Source organism: Pleurodeles waltl, chromosome 7 (assembly GCF_031143425.1).
Source record: "Pleurodeles waltl isolate 20211129_DDA chromosome 7, aPleWal1.hap1.20221129, whole genome shotgun sequence".
Lineage (NCBI taxonomy): Eukaryota > Metazoa > Chordata > Amphibia > Caudata > Salamandridae > Pleurodeles > Pleurodeles waltl.
The window spans coordinates 1297002411-1297015479 of NC_090446.1; the positions used below are offsets into that span (position 1 = coordinate 1297002411).

The 13069-nt window shown below is 44.1% G+C and overlaps 2 protein-coding genes across 4 annotated transcripts in view; one reads left to right on the forward strand and one right to left on the reverse strand.

Moving 5' to 3' along the window:
• The window catches only part of LOC138246204 (transmembrane protein 60-like), a 45315-nt gene extending 43715 nt beyond the window's left edge, over window positions 1-1600 (forward strand). The window contains 1 exon segment of the mRNA XM_069200561.1: window positions 1173-1600. Within this exon segment, the coding sequence (XP_069056662.1) occupies window positions 1196-1600 (405 nt within the window). The 5' untranslated portion in view covers window positions 1173-1195.
• LOC138246202 (uncharacterized) overlaps window positions 1-13069 on the reverse strand; it is a 36801-nt gene that overhangs the window by 12925 nt on the left and 10807 nt on the right. The gene's annotated exons all lie outside the window — the stretch shown is intronic.

A 13069-nucleotide genomic window follows, 5' to 3' on the forward strand; every position in this document is an offset into this window, starting at 1 on the left:
TACAAAACTTTAAAATCAGAAATTAAAAAAGGGTAATTAAAAGTGACATGCCTATGGCATAGATGCATGATGCTTGGTCAATTATGGGGGCTTCCGTTAGGTTAGTCAGTTACATTGTCAAAGATATAATTTAACAAAGATTTACTAAAGTTGATAAGGGTACTGTAGATTGATAATCCATGTGCTATCTGACTGACATCAAGGGTTATTACTCAAAGGAGAATAACGGAATGTTCTTTAAAAGAACTTAATGAATGTTAAGAACTGTGGACATACAGCCCAGCCATAAAGTGGCTGATATAAAAATGACTTATGGAATGACTTAACAACTATCTTGAGGAAAGCTTATCACATGAATGAAATTAGAGCAAAGTATTTAAGAAAATACTAAACATTTTCTGGTGTAAAACAAATGAAGAATTGTACTTTGGTTACAGTGACAACACACAGGCCACAGTTTGCTCTGCACACCAATTTTTACACTGATAGCACTTGAATCATGTCAGCCTTCCAGAAACATGTCTTTCTCCTTTATTATTAGACTTAATCAAGATTATACACTGCCCTTATAATAAAATTAGAATAACTGCTATACACTTTTCTTTGAAACTTTAATAAGCGCTAGATGATAATATTTAATGCAATACACACATAATAAATGCATTTTTAAGGAGCATTTTTTTTAAAATTCACATGGATAGGCAATTTATAAATCCACTATACCACATATAAATCCCTCTGGATTAATTTATTTATATTTACATACAGGCAGATTGGCAGCATATGTATTAAAAAATATCTCCCCATACACATATGCGGTTCATCTGATTCCGGGTCTGCCAGGTTACCATTGTGAGGGTCGTTATCCGTTGTGGTTGGGAGGAAGAAGAAGTGTCTCTGGGTGTTATTGTGCATGGCTGACAGAGGCCAGCGCCTGTCCCAAAGGCTGCGAGTTGTGACCAAATCCTGGGCAGGGGAGGGTGTGGCGGGTGGGGGGGCGGGGAGGATTAAATCAAGAGCAGGTGATGGAGGCCATGTCACAGAGAGAAAAAAATAATTGTGTGTCAGCCTAAAATATGAGAGTCCACCAAAGGGTTGCGCTCAGTTGTATCCAGGATCCAGAAAAACTGAAGAAAAACAAATGAAGCTGTCTTTTTTTTTTTACTGTGTAGAAGCAACAATCAAAGCTGTTTATATGAGAATGTCCCTGGTGCAGAGGGTGCTGCTCGGCTGGCTTTTCACCTTGCTCTTCCTGATTATGCTGGTGCTGAAACTGGATGAGAAAGCACCATGGAACTGGTTTCTCATCTTTATCCCAGTCTGGATATTTGACACCATTCTTCTTATAATGCTCATTGTGAAGATGGCTGGGCGTTGTAAATCTGTTTATGATCCTCGGAATGGCTCACATAACATGTAGAAAAAGTCCTGATGCCTTGTGGCTATGCTTCTCAAATTAGCCTTTTGTCTTGCACTGTGTGCAAAACCGGAGCAGTTTGAAAATATTAAACTGTGTTTCGTCTTTATTCTGTTGTGGGCCTTGCTTGTTAGAGGTGTGGTTCAGCTTAGCTACAACATCTTTTATGTTCGAAGAGAGTAAGTTGCATAGTGATACAACTACAAGAAACATATCCATATACAGCATGCCCCATCTTGCGCAATGGTAAAATTCCAAAAAAATGAAAGGTTTGGATTTTCCACTACTGCGTTTACGTTTTAGTAATTTGCTGCTTTGATGGTAACATGCAACGGAAAGCTGCTTCTGCTCTGCAGAACCATTTTCTTTTCCTGTATATTTGTAAATAAAAGTATTATTGAAATTCTTTTATTAATATATACTCACAACGTGTGGATGAGCACTATGTGAAAACACATTGCCAAAAGACATAGACAGTTACTAAAGTACCCATTCTAATCCTTCCTAACCTTTATGTGCTCCTATTCAATTTATGCAGCTTAAACCAACCCCCAGCTCTCAATAGACTGGCATCAAGATGTGTCAGAATTACAGCACTGCTAGAACAAACTTGCAGTGTCACTGCACACTTTTAATAAATGTGATTATATGTTTGTACCCACAGGAGAGACTTTTCTGAAATGTGTGCTTATAAAGAAACTAGTTCGAGGAAATCGGACAAAGGTTTACATAGGCACATACTTAATCAATGAATAGAAATACAAGCAAACTATTAACCTCTTAGCTGCTGGGCCTTTTCCCCCCCAGTGCTGAGCCCTTTTTTGGCTATTTGGGGTAGTTTGCGCTTAGGCCTTCATAACTTTTTGTCCACATAAGCTATCCACGCCAAATTTGCGTCCTTTTTTTCCAACATCCTAGGGATTCTAATGGTACCCAGAGTTTGTGGTTTCCCCTGGAGGAGACCAAGAAAATAGCCAAAATACAGTGAAAATTTTGTTTTTTCCAAAAAAAGTGGAAAAAAGGGCTGCCGAAGAAGGCTTGTGGTTTTTTCCCTGAAAATGCCATCAACAAAGGGTTTCTGGTGCTGAAATCACTATCTTCCCACCTTTCAGGAACGGGCAGACTTGAATCAGAAAACCACATTTTCCAACACAAATTTGGCATTTTACTGGGACATACCCCATTTTTACTATTTTTGGTGCTTTCAACCTCCTTCCAGTTAGTGACAGGAATGGGTGTGAAACCAATGCTGGATCCCGGAAAGCTAAACATTTCTGAAAACTAGACAAAATTCTGAATTTAGCAAGGGGTCATTTGTGTAGATTCTACAAGGTTTTCCTACAGAAAATAACAGGTGAAATAAAAAAATATTGAAATTGAGCTGAAAACAACAGCCAGTTTTCTTTATGTTTTACTCTGTAACTTTTTCCTGCGATGTCAGATTTCTGAAAGCAATATACCATTTTGTCTGCTGGACTCTTCTGGTTGCGGGGATATAAAGGGATTGTAGGTTCATCAAGAACTCTAGGTACCCAGAGCCAATAAGTGAGCTGCACCCTGCAGTTGGTTTTCATTCTATACTGGGTATACAGCAATTCATTTGCTGAAATATGAAGAGTGAAAAAGAGGTATCAAGAAAACCTTTGCATTTCCAAAATGGGATCAAGATAAGGTTTTGAGGAGCAGTGGTTATTTGCACATCTCTGAATTCCGAGGTGCCCATACTAGCATCTGAATTGCAGGGCATTTCTCAAATAGACGTCTTTTTTACACACTCTCTTATATTTGGAAGGAAAAAATGTAGAGAAAAATAAGGGGCAATAACACTTGTTTTGCTATTCTATGTGCCCCCAAGTCTCCCGATAAAAATGATACCTCACTTGTGTGGGTAGGCCTAGTGCCCGCGACAGGAAATGCCCCAAAACACAACATGGACACATCCCATTTTTTGATAGAAAACACAGCTGTTTTTTCCAAAGTGCCTACCTGTAGATTTTGGCCTCTAGCTCAGCCGGCACATAGTGAAACCTACCAAACCTGTGCATTTTTGAAACCTAGAGACCTAGGGGAATCCAAGATGGGGTGCCTTGTGGGGCTCTGACCAGGTTCTGTTACCCAGAATCCTTTGCAAACCTCAAAAAGTGGCTAAAAAAACAAGTTTTCCTCACATTTCGGTGACAGAAAGTTCTGGAATCTGAGAGGAGCCACAAATTTCCTTCCACCCAGCGTTCCCCCAAGTCTCCCGATAAAAATGATACCTCACTTGTGTGGGTAGGCCTAGCGCCCGCGACAGGAAATGCCCCAAGACACAACGTGGACACATCCCATTTTTTGACAAAATACAGAGCTGTTTTTTGCAAAGTGCCTACCTGTAGATTTTGGCCTCTAGCTCAGCCGGCACATAGGGAAACCTACCAAACCTGTGCATGTTTGAAAACTAGAGACCTAGGGAAATCCAAGATGGGGTGACTTGTGGGGCTCTGACCAGGTTCTGTTACCCAGAACCCTTTGCAAACCTCAAAAAGTGGCTAAACAAACAAGTTTTCATCAAATTTCGGTGACAGAAAGTTCTGGATTCTGAGAGGAGCCACAAATTTCCTTCCACCCAGCGTTCCCCCAAGTCTCCCGATAAAAATGATATCTCACTTGTGTGGGTAGGCCTAGCGCCCGGGACAGGAAATGCCCCAAAACACAACGTGGACACAGCACATTTTTTCATAGAAAACAGTGCCTACCTGTGGATTTTGGCCTCTAGCTCAGCTGGCACCTGGGGAAACCTAGCAAACCAGCACATTTTTGAAAACTAGAAACCCAGAGGAATCCAAGATGAGGTGACTTGTGGGGCTCTGACCAGGTTCTGTTACCCAGAATCCTTTGCAAACCTCAAAATGTGGCTAAAATAACACGTTTTCATCACATTTCGGTGACAGAAAGTTCTGGAATCTGAGAGGAGCCACAAATTTCCTTCCACCCAGCGTTCCCCCAAGTCTCCCGATAAATATGATACCTCACTTGTGTGGTTAGGCCTGGTGCCCGCGACAGGAATAGATCACACAACGGTCAATGTTGGTCCTTACATGAGGCAGCTGTTGACCCTGGGGTGATCCATTCCTGACACAGGCACTAGGTGTAGGCACTCAAGTGGGGTAGTGTTTTTATCAGGACAGGTGAGGAGTCACTGGGTGGTAGGAATGTTGTGGATCCCAGCATATTCCTATAGTTTGTGTGACAGAAATGCGAGAAAAATTGAGTTTTTTTTCAACATTTCAGCTTTGCAGGGTATTCTGGGTAAGAAAACTTTGGGGAATCCACACAAGTCACACCTCTGTGAACTCCCCCGAATGTCTAGTTTCCAGAAATGTTTGGGTTTAGTGTGTTTCTCTATATGGCCGCCGAATCCAGGACCAAAAACACAGGTGCCTGCCTTACAAAACCAGTTTGTTTTGCCATAGATAATTTTGATGTCTCCACAATATGATTTGGGTGGTGGAATTTGGGGCTGAACTAAATTGGGGAGCTCCCAAGAGAGCACTCTCTCTCTCTCTCTCTCTCTCTCTCTCTCTCTCTGCTTGCCGCCGCATTCACCTGCTCTCTGGGTTGGCCTAACCCACTATTACCCAGTTGCACGAACAGCTTGTGAAGGGACAGCAGGACTGTCCTCATCACCTCCCTCATAATGTACTGGAAGAGGAGTTATTGAATGGGACTCCTCTGACTGAAAAATCACTCCCAGAGTCTGCGCCATTGTCCTATCCCTCAGATGCTGTCTCAGTATCTGATGTCTCAGTCTCTGATCCTATGTCAGAGCGGTCCTCTATAACCCGAGTGCAGGCAGCAGTCATCCATCAAGATGCCATCTCTGCTATTGGCTAAACTGTTGCTCTAAAACACTAGCCTACGTAGACAGTCACAAAATCGATGGTGTGTGTGAGATACGTGCAACAGTAGAGGCCACCTTACCTGCGCTTCTTTCCTCAATCAGCACGTACTTTCAAGACACTCAAAAAAAAACCTTGTCACATACCATTCGTCACAGTCTTTAGCACCTCCTGCGCCCAGTCCAACAATCATTATTGGTGCTCCCACTCCCTCCTCCTCGGATTCCCTCATTACCACCCAGCAAAAGTGCCCTTCATCTCTCCATAGCCGCCCTCCACCCCGCACATACATTTCATTGGTATCATAGCGCAGGTAATGGCTGACTTTACTAATGTACTCAGCTATTTAAATAAAATACAGATTTGCTCTTTGCAGTAGGCATATAAACCTTCTGCGCTTCTTAATGGCACTAAAACTGCCACTAGACAAGTCGGACCCTTTTCCCCCCAGGGAAACCACACACATTTTGACAAAAGTGATATATATATATATCAGGGGTGTGGAATTTATTAAAATATCTACTTGTCCAGTGGACAGGTTGCTTCTCAAATCTACTTGTCCTGTAAAAAGATCTACTTGTCCCTTTGGTGCCATGTAGTGTGGCGACAAATTATGGCAGCAATCTCATTATGTAAGTGCTCTGATAATAGCCTCTCTGATTATGTCAGGGCTACTACCATAGTAGGGCTTAAATACTTGCAGTTTCAATCCCTACTGTAACAATTTCCTTATTTTGCCACCTTTCTGCAGATCTGCATACTGGGGCTGGAGGAAGCAGTAAGCAATAGTTCTAGGGCTGGAATGCCTTTGAGTCTGCAAACCTACTAACCTGCATGTTTTAAAGATTTTTACCAGCTTCTCTCTAATATTTTCCCATAATAAGAAAGGTTGGACATTTACTCCTGACAATGGCAGAATTAGAACTTCTTCCAGGGTTGGGAAGAAAGTGGCTGGAGGGAAAATGAACTTGCAAATGCTCAATAGATTTTTTCATGAGCAAATCTACACATCGTATTTACCCATGCTAAAATACAGTTCACAAATATTTTACAGGGTACAACATATACCATGGGTGCACTTTTGTGACTTTCTTTAAGAATTTGGGGCCACATGTAGGTAGGTTCAGATTTGCGACCTGCAAATTGCGAGTCGCAAATCCGAATGTAGGATGGTGTCCCTGACACCATCTGTGATTCGCAAGGGCTTCGCAAATGCCCACCTCATGAATAATCATGAGGTGGGTCGCAATTTGCGACCCCCTCGCGAATGGCGGCCCTCACAGGGATGGTGGCCTGCTGGAGACAGCAGACCACGATGTCTGTGACTGCTTTTCAATAAAGCATTTTTTTTTTTTTTTTTTTTTTAATGCAGCCCGTTTTCCTTAAAGGAAAACGAGATGCATAACAAAAATGAAAAATGAAACGTTTTCGTTTCATTTTTTCAGAGCAGGCAGTGGTCCACAGGACCACTGCCTGCTCTGAAAAAATGTTTACAGTGACATTCACAATGTGGAAGGGGTCCCATGTGGATCCCTTCCCTTTTGCGAAAGTGTTAGCACCCATTTGAAATGGGTGCAAACTGCGATTGGTTTGCACCCGCGTTCGCGGTCACAAAACAATCCTACATTGCACTGCGAGTCGCAATTAGGAAGGGAACACCCCTTACTAATTGCGAGTCGCAAACCCGTTTTGCGATTCGGTAACCAGGTTACCGAATCGCAAAACTGGGTTTGTGCATCGCAGTGTGCTTTTTGCATGTCGCAAACAGCGAAAGTCGCTGTTTGCGACATGCAAAAAGCTACCAACATGTGGGTCTTGGTCCCTAATTAGGTTTGGTGTTAACAAAGACATTTTGTTTTTATTAAACTTCTATTTCTCTCTCTTTCGGCCGGCTTTACTGTGAGTGATCGCATTCTGCTCTTCCACAAGGAGCATATTGCCACACAAAGTAGTTTTGTTCAGTGTCAGGAACTACAGTGGCAATCAGTGACGTAACTAAACTGGAGGGTGCCCCTTTGTAAAGAACATGGAGGAGCCCCCTCTCCAGACTCACTCAGGGCAGGTGCTGTGCTGAAGGGGCCCCCTGGAGGGCGGCTGCGGGGCCTTTGTTATGCCACTGGTGTGCTTTTAGAGAGTTCAAAAACTTTTTTGGGGGGGTTTGCCAGTGTTTGTTACAATGTTGAGGGCCTGGTAGCTCCCACAACAATAAAGTGTTACAAAAGCCATGTCAAAACAAGACACGCATTGATGAAACTAAAAGACTTATAAAAATATGTCAGATCAGTTGGCTTTGTCAGTGTTTGTTTATTTTCATGCTTCCCATAATCGTGTTGAAAATGGTTACACTGATTTTCCATTAGAAATATTTTTGGGAAATACTATCATGCATCAACACATTTTACTAAATGACACTTCATTTGCATATAATCAGAGAGCATTCTGGGAGCATTAAACTTAGCCTCATAGCCTAAACTTTTCAAACATGTGTATACACGTTTTTTTTTTTTTGTACTGGAACCAACGTCAGTAGTGAAGTGTGACCTTAAAACATTTATTTACAGCACTCACCCTAATAATGAAGACTTTCAAATAATGAACCATAAATACAAGTTCGAACAGCATTAACTTTTGGAAACACATTAACTCAACTGCAGAGTTCCACTCTCTGTAATCAAGCAGCCAAAGGGTTTGTGCTGCAGGGGGTTGGGCCTACTTGTCCCAAGGACAAAGTAAACATAAAAACTTGTAGCCCTTGACCCCAAACAAGATGTCCCGGGCGTCGGGCGATAGGAATTCCACATCCCTGATATATATATGACAGCCAACCACCTGAAACTCAACTCAAGCAAAACCTAAATAATCGTCTTTGGCCCACACAAAAACACCTGGGACCCCTCATGGTGGCCCACCACGCTATGCCCTGCACCCACCCCCGCCAACCACGCACGCAACCTCAGCATCATCCTAGACTCCTCCCTCTCGATGACCCAACAAATCAACGCTCTCACCTCCTCATGCTTCAACACACTCCGTGTACTGAAAAACATTCAAATGGATCCCCACAGAGACCAGAAAAACTGTCACTCACGCACTCATCAGCAGCAGGCTTGATTATGGAAACGCCCTCTACGCCGGCACCACTCTAAAACTCAAGCGCAAACTACACGCATCCAGAACTCAGCAGCACGACTCATCCTCGACCTCCCCCGACACGAACACATCTCTCCACACCTCAAATCCCTCCACTGGCTCCCCATTGACAAAAGGATCACCTTCAAGATCCTCATCCTCGCACACAAATCACTCCACAACACAGGCCCTGCCTACCTCAACGAGAGTCACCTTCCACACCCCCAGACGAAACGTCCGCTCAGCTGACCTCTCTCGCGCCTCTGTCCCCCGCATCAAACACACCACCACCGGGGGTAGATCCTTCTCCTACCTTGCACCCAAAACCTGGAACGCCCTCACAACCCACCTTCGCAAGACCCAAAACCTACTTCTTTTCTGGAAGGGCCTCAAAACCTGGCTTTTCGAACAATGAACCTCCCAGCCCATTTCCCTCCCCCCATCCCCCCCCAGCGCCTTGAGACCCTCACGGGTGAGTAGCGCGCTTTATAAATCTCTTTGATTGATAGATATATATATATATATATATATATAGAGGTAGATCTATATAATTATCTACATAGATGATATATATATATATATATATATATATATGAGAGATCTATATATAGATCTATTTTTTTTAGTTGTTGTATGGTTTCCTTGGGGGCCAAAATGGCCCCCAGGTAAACCCTACAACATCTAAAAAAAAATATTGCCCCCACAGGGGGTCACCCTGCCCATGGGCGACCCCCTGTCATTTTATTTTATTTTTGTATTTTATTTTTGGGGGGGAAAAAAAATATCTCCTGGGGGGGCGCGATTGCGCCCCCCCCCCCCCCCCCCAGGGGGCACCTACCTTTTTTTTAAATTAAAAATATGCCCCGGGGGAGGGGGGCGGCCCGTTTTCCGAGGATGCCGCCCCCCCAAAGTGAAATCCCTGGCGTCTAGTAGTGTTTCCTGGCCCCCGATCGCAGCTGAGCTGCGACCGGGAGCCAGGAAACACTTTCAGGAAGGCCTCGTAAGAAAGGGGAGACTCTCCCCTTTCTTACGAGGCCTTCCCGAACGTGGGGAAGGCCGTTTTCCCCATTGAAGCAGGAAGCGGCCGCAAGGCTGCTTCCTGCTTTGATGGGGAAAACAACTTTGTAACGTCAGCGCGCGTCACAAAGGGGCGGGTGGGGGGTGGAGGCGGAGACACGGAAGCTTCCGTGTCTCCCGAGAAAAGTACAAAAAAAAATCCTCGGGTGCAACGCACCCGAGGATTTATTAACACCCTCCCTGGTGTCGGCCACTGGTCGTGACCCGCACCAGGGGGGGTAGTGCGGGCGTGGGCCAGTGCCCGTCGCCCGCATTTAAGGGGTTAAACAGATATAGGCATTATAAACCTACCACCCAATGACAATTTACAGAGTTAGTCATTATGTCAACCAAGGAAACTAGTGACTTCCAGACTAACATCCAACAATAAGTGGCCCAATGATAATCTAATTAAAGGTATATGGTTCTATGGTAAGTTCCCTCTGGAAAGTTCCCATAGCTGCCAAAAACGAGCACATAAAAAAAACTGGAAAAATCCATATATGAGACACTATTAAAATAAACGGCTGGATGTCAGATGGGTAGCCGTGGTACCACTACAATCACTCCTTGACCCTCTGATCTCTAAATCACATGCTGATCTACATACATTATTATCCTACAGATCAAGTGTAATCATCAGTGTGGGACATCATTAACTAACCAATGAAAATCTAAAAGCAAGGATTTTACTAAAGCATCAAGCAATTGTAATCTAGAGATTGGGATATTAATTACACAAGAACCATTGGAATTTTTAACTTCTTGGCAGGGTCCCAAAGGGTCACAAGATTTAGATACTCGAGAGACACGTGGCCCCCTAAAACAGTGTTTTTTTAACCTGTGGTATTCCGTGAAGCCTCCTCAGGGGTCGATGACTGTTTACAAAATTAAAACAATAATCAAAGACTAATAAAGTAAATATACATGAAAAAGCAAAATGCAAAATTAAAAATATGAAAATGCACTGTAAATGTGAAAGATTTTGAAATTGAAGGCAAAAAAATAAGTTAGTATCCTAAGCTTGATTTGTGGTACAAGCGCAACTTCAGTAAATGAAATTTAGTATGGATAATTGGTGGCTTCAAATCAAGAACTGGTATGTGTGGGCAAAAAGTGAGAACGCGTTAAACGCAATAAATACAAAGTGATGTGCTAGAGTCTATCATATGCCTTCATCTGTTAGAAATAAAACCACATTTTGAAAAGCTCCAACCTTTCCAATAGAATGAAAATGTTGATGTTTGTAGTTTTTTGTGAATTACATAATTTATGTAGTTGCTCGAACTATATTTGTTTCTGAAGTTTTGTGTATTGTTTTGAGGGTCAAATATTAGAAATTGCTTGGGGCGTGGCTATGCTGACGACCAAGATGGGTGAACGACTGTGAAGCTCCACCACCAAATGCCCACGGCATTGCTGCACCGATCCTGGGAAAACGAACCCCCAGAACGTCGGAGTATGCTGACCGGACTCCGGCGTTTGGGCAACCCGCAACCAGGCACCAGTGGCTGGTTGCTCAGCCTGCGGCCTGGCCTGCCTCGGCGGCCCTGTGGTGACAGGGACCATGAGTAAGCCTGAAGCCGTTAGTCCTGGGCTGCTCGGGCTCACCAACCTCCCTCGTATGTTTTCGGATCACTCACCTTTGCGCTTAGTGGTTCGGCTTCCATATAGTGGAGGCCCGCAAGCACTGCTGGTGCTTCCCATGCTCGGCACTGCTGGATGTGGCATTTTGTGCAGTTACGCACCTCCATCATAGACTACTTTGAACTAAATAAGGGCTCAGTTACGACGCAGGCGGTCCTCTGGGAAGCCTTTAAAGTTTGTATTAGGGAATGTCATTTCCAAGCACTCCGGTGTCCTGAGAGCAATTCGACACAAGCTCACTCGTATTGAAGCTGCCATCCAAATCGTTAATGACCCTATCTCCGTCTCATGCAAATGTCCTAAGTTGGCTTAATGACATTTGCTTTTTGAGAAGTTCAGGGAAACTGCAGAACGTGAGGTTCTGTTTCTCAGAAAGTATGTAAAAGCTCCACACTACAGGGAGAGGCCGGGCCGTACTTTGGCCTGACTTTTACAGCCCCACCCCCAAAGGCAGCTCATATATTCCTGAGCTCATGGACAATTCCGGGGCTTAGCTCACTGATAATAATGAGATCCTACAGGAACAAGTCCAATATTATACTAAATTATACACCACATGGGTGTCTCACGATGAGCCAGCTATTACCGAGTACCTACGGGAGATTGCCATGGTCTGGCTGTCGCGCCCACAACAATTGCTCAGTGAATCCTTTGCTTGTGAACAGATTATTCAAGCGATAGATGCCCTGGCAAGCTCAAAAGCCCCTGGATTCTATGGCCTTATGGGCTCTTTCTATAAAATGTGTAAACAAATACTTGCCTCTCAGCTCCTAGAGATGTATACGGAGTCCTTGGAGACTGGCTGTTTCCCTTCTACCCTGCGCGAAGCAGTCATAATGTTACTTCTTAAACCTGGCAAGTACCCCCCGACACTGTGCGTCATATTGCCCGCTATCACTGATTAACTTTGACACTAATATACTTGCAAAAATACTGGCCACAAGCTTCTCCCTGCTGCTTGACCAGATCATATCCCCATTACAGTCAGGCTTTGTACCCGGACATTTCAAGTCTCATAACCTGTGCACTATTTTTGCTGTGCTTCATAGAATCTCACTGGAGGTACCTGCAGGACTCGCACTCCTCGATGCCGCAAAGGCGCTCTATTCCACTGAAAGGCCCTTCCTGATGGCCATGCTGCACAAGTTGGGCCTTCTCCGTGTTTACATATCGCCGATTCGACTTTTGTATACACAGCAACAGACATGCATACGGGCCAATGGTTCCATCACCGCCTCCTTTGACATCAGGAGGGGGACCAGACAGGGATGTTCCCTACCACCCATTCTTTTCATCTTGGCTATGGACCCCCTAGTTCACCATCTCCGTGAAAAACACCTTCATAGCGGTCTACAGTTCCACACGGGTCCATTTCTCCTCTCCTTGTATGCTGCTGATATTTTGCTTTTTGTCAGGCACCCCAAAGTAAACACAAGGCCCCTCATACAGGAGGTTACTAGGTTTGACAAGCATTCAGGTCTCTGTAATGATTGGGGTAAAACGTAATTGTCCCCCCCTACTGATTCCATCAATCAGTTTCCTATCTCTTATCCACTGCAGTGGAATGCAGGCCCTATTCGTTACCTAGGTGTCTGGGTGCACAGGGACAGTAACAAATAATTAGACTGAACTATGGCCCTGCAACCGATCAACTAACTTCTCAGATACAGCGATGGTGCCGCCTTCAACTTTCTATGGCTGGACGCATAGCCATCAAGATGGTAGTCCTCCACCTGTTCTTTTACCTGTTTTGCAAATTCTGATCCCCTTCGCAGATGCCTTCTTTTCAAATCATCAAAACTTTACTGCTGCGATTGATCTGGGCAGGGTGGTGGCCTAGGGTTGGTAGGAAGACACTGGTGCTACCATACGACAAAGGTGGATTTATAGTTCCCCATTTACAACTTTATTACCTCGCAGTTCAGTGTCAGTACTCACACCA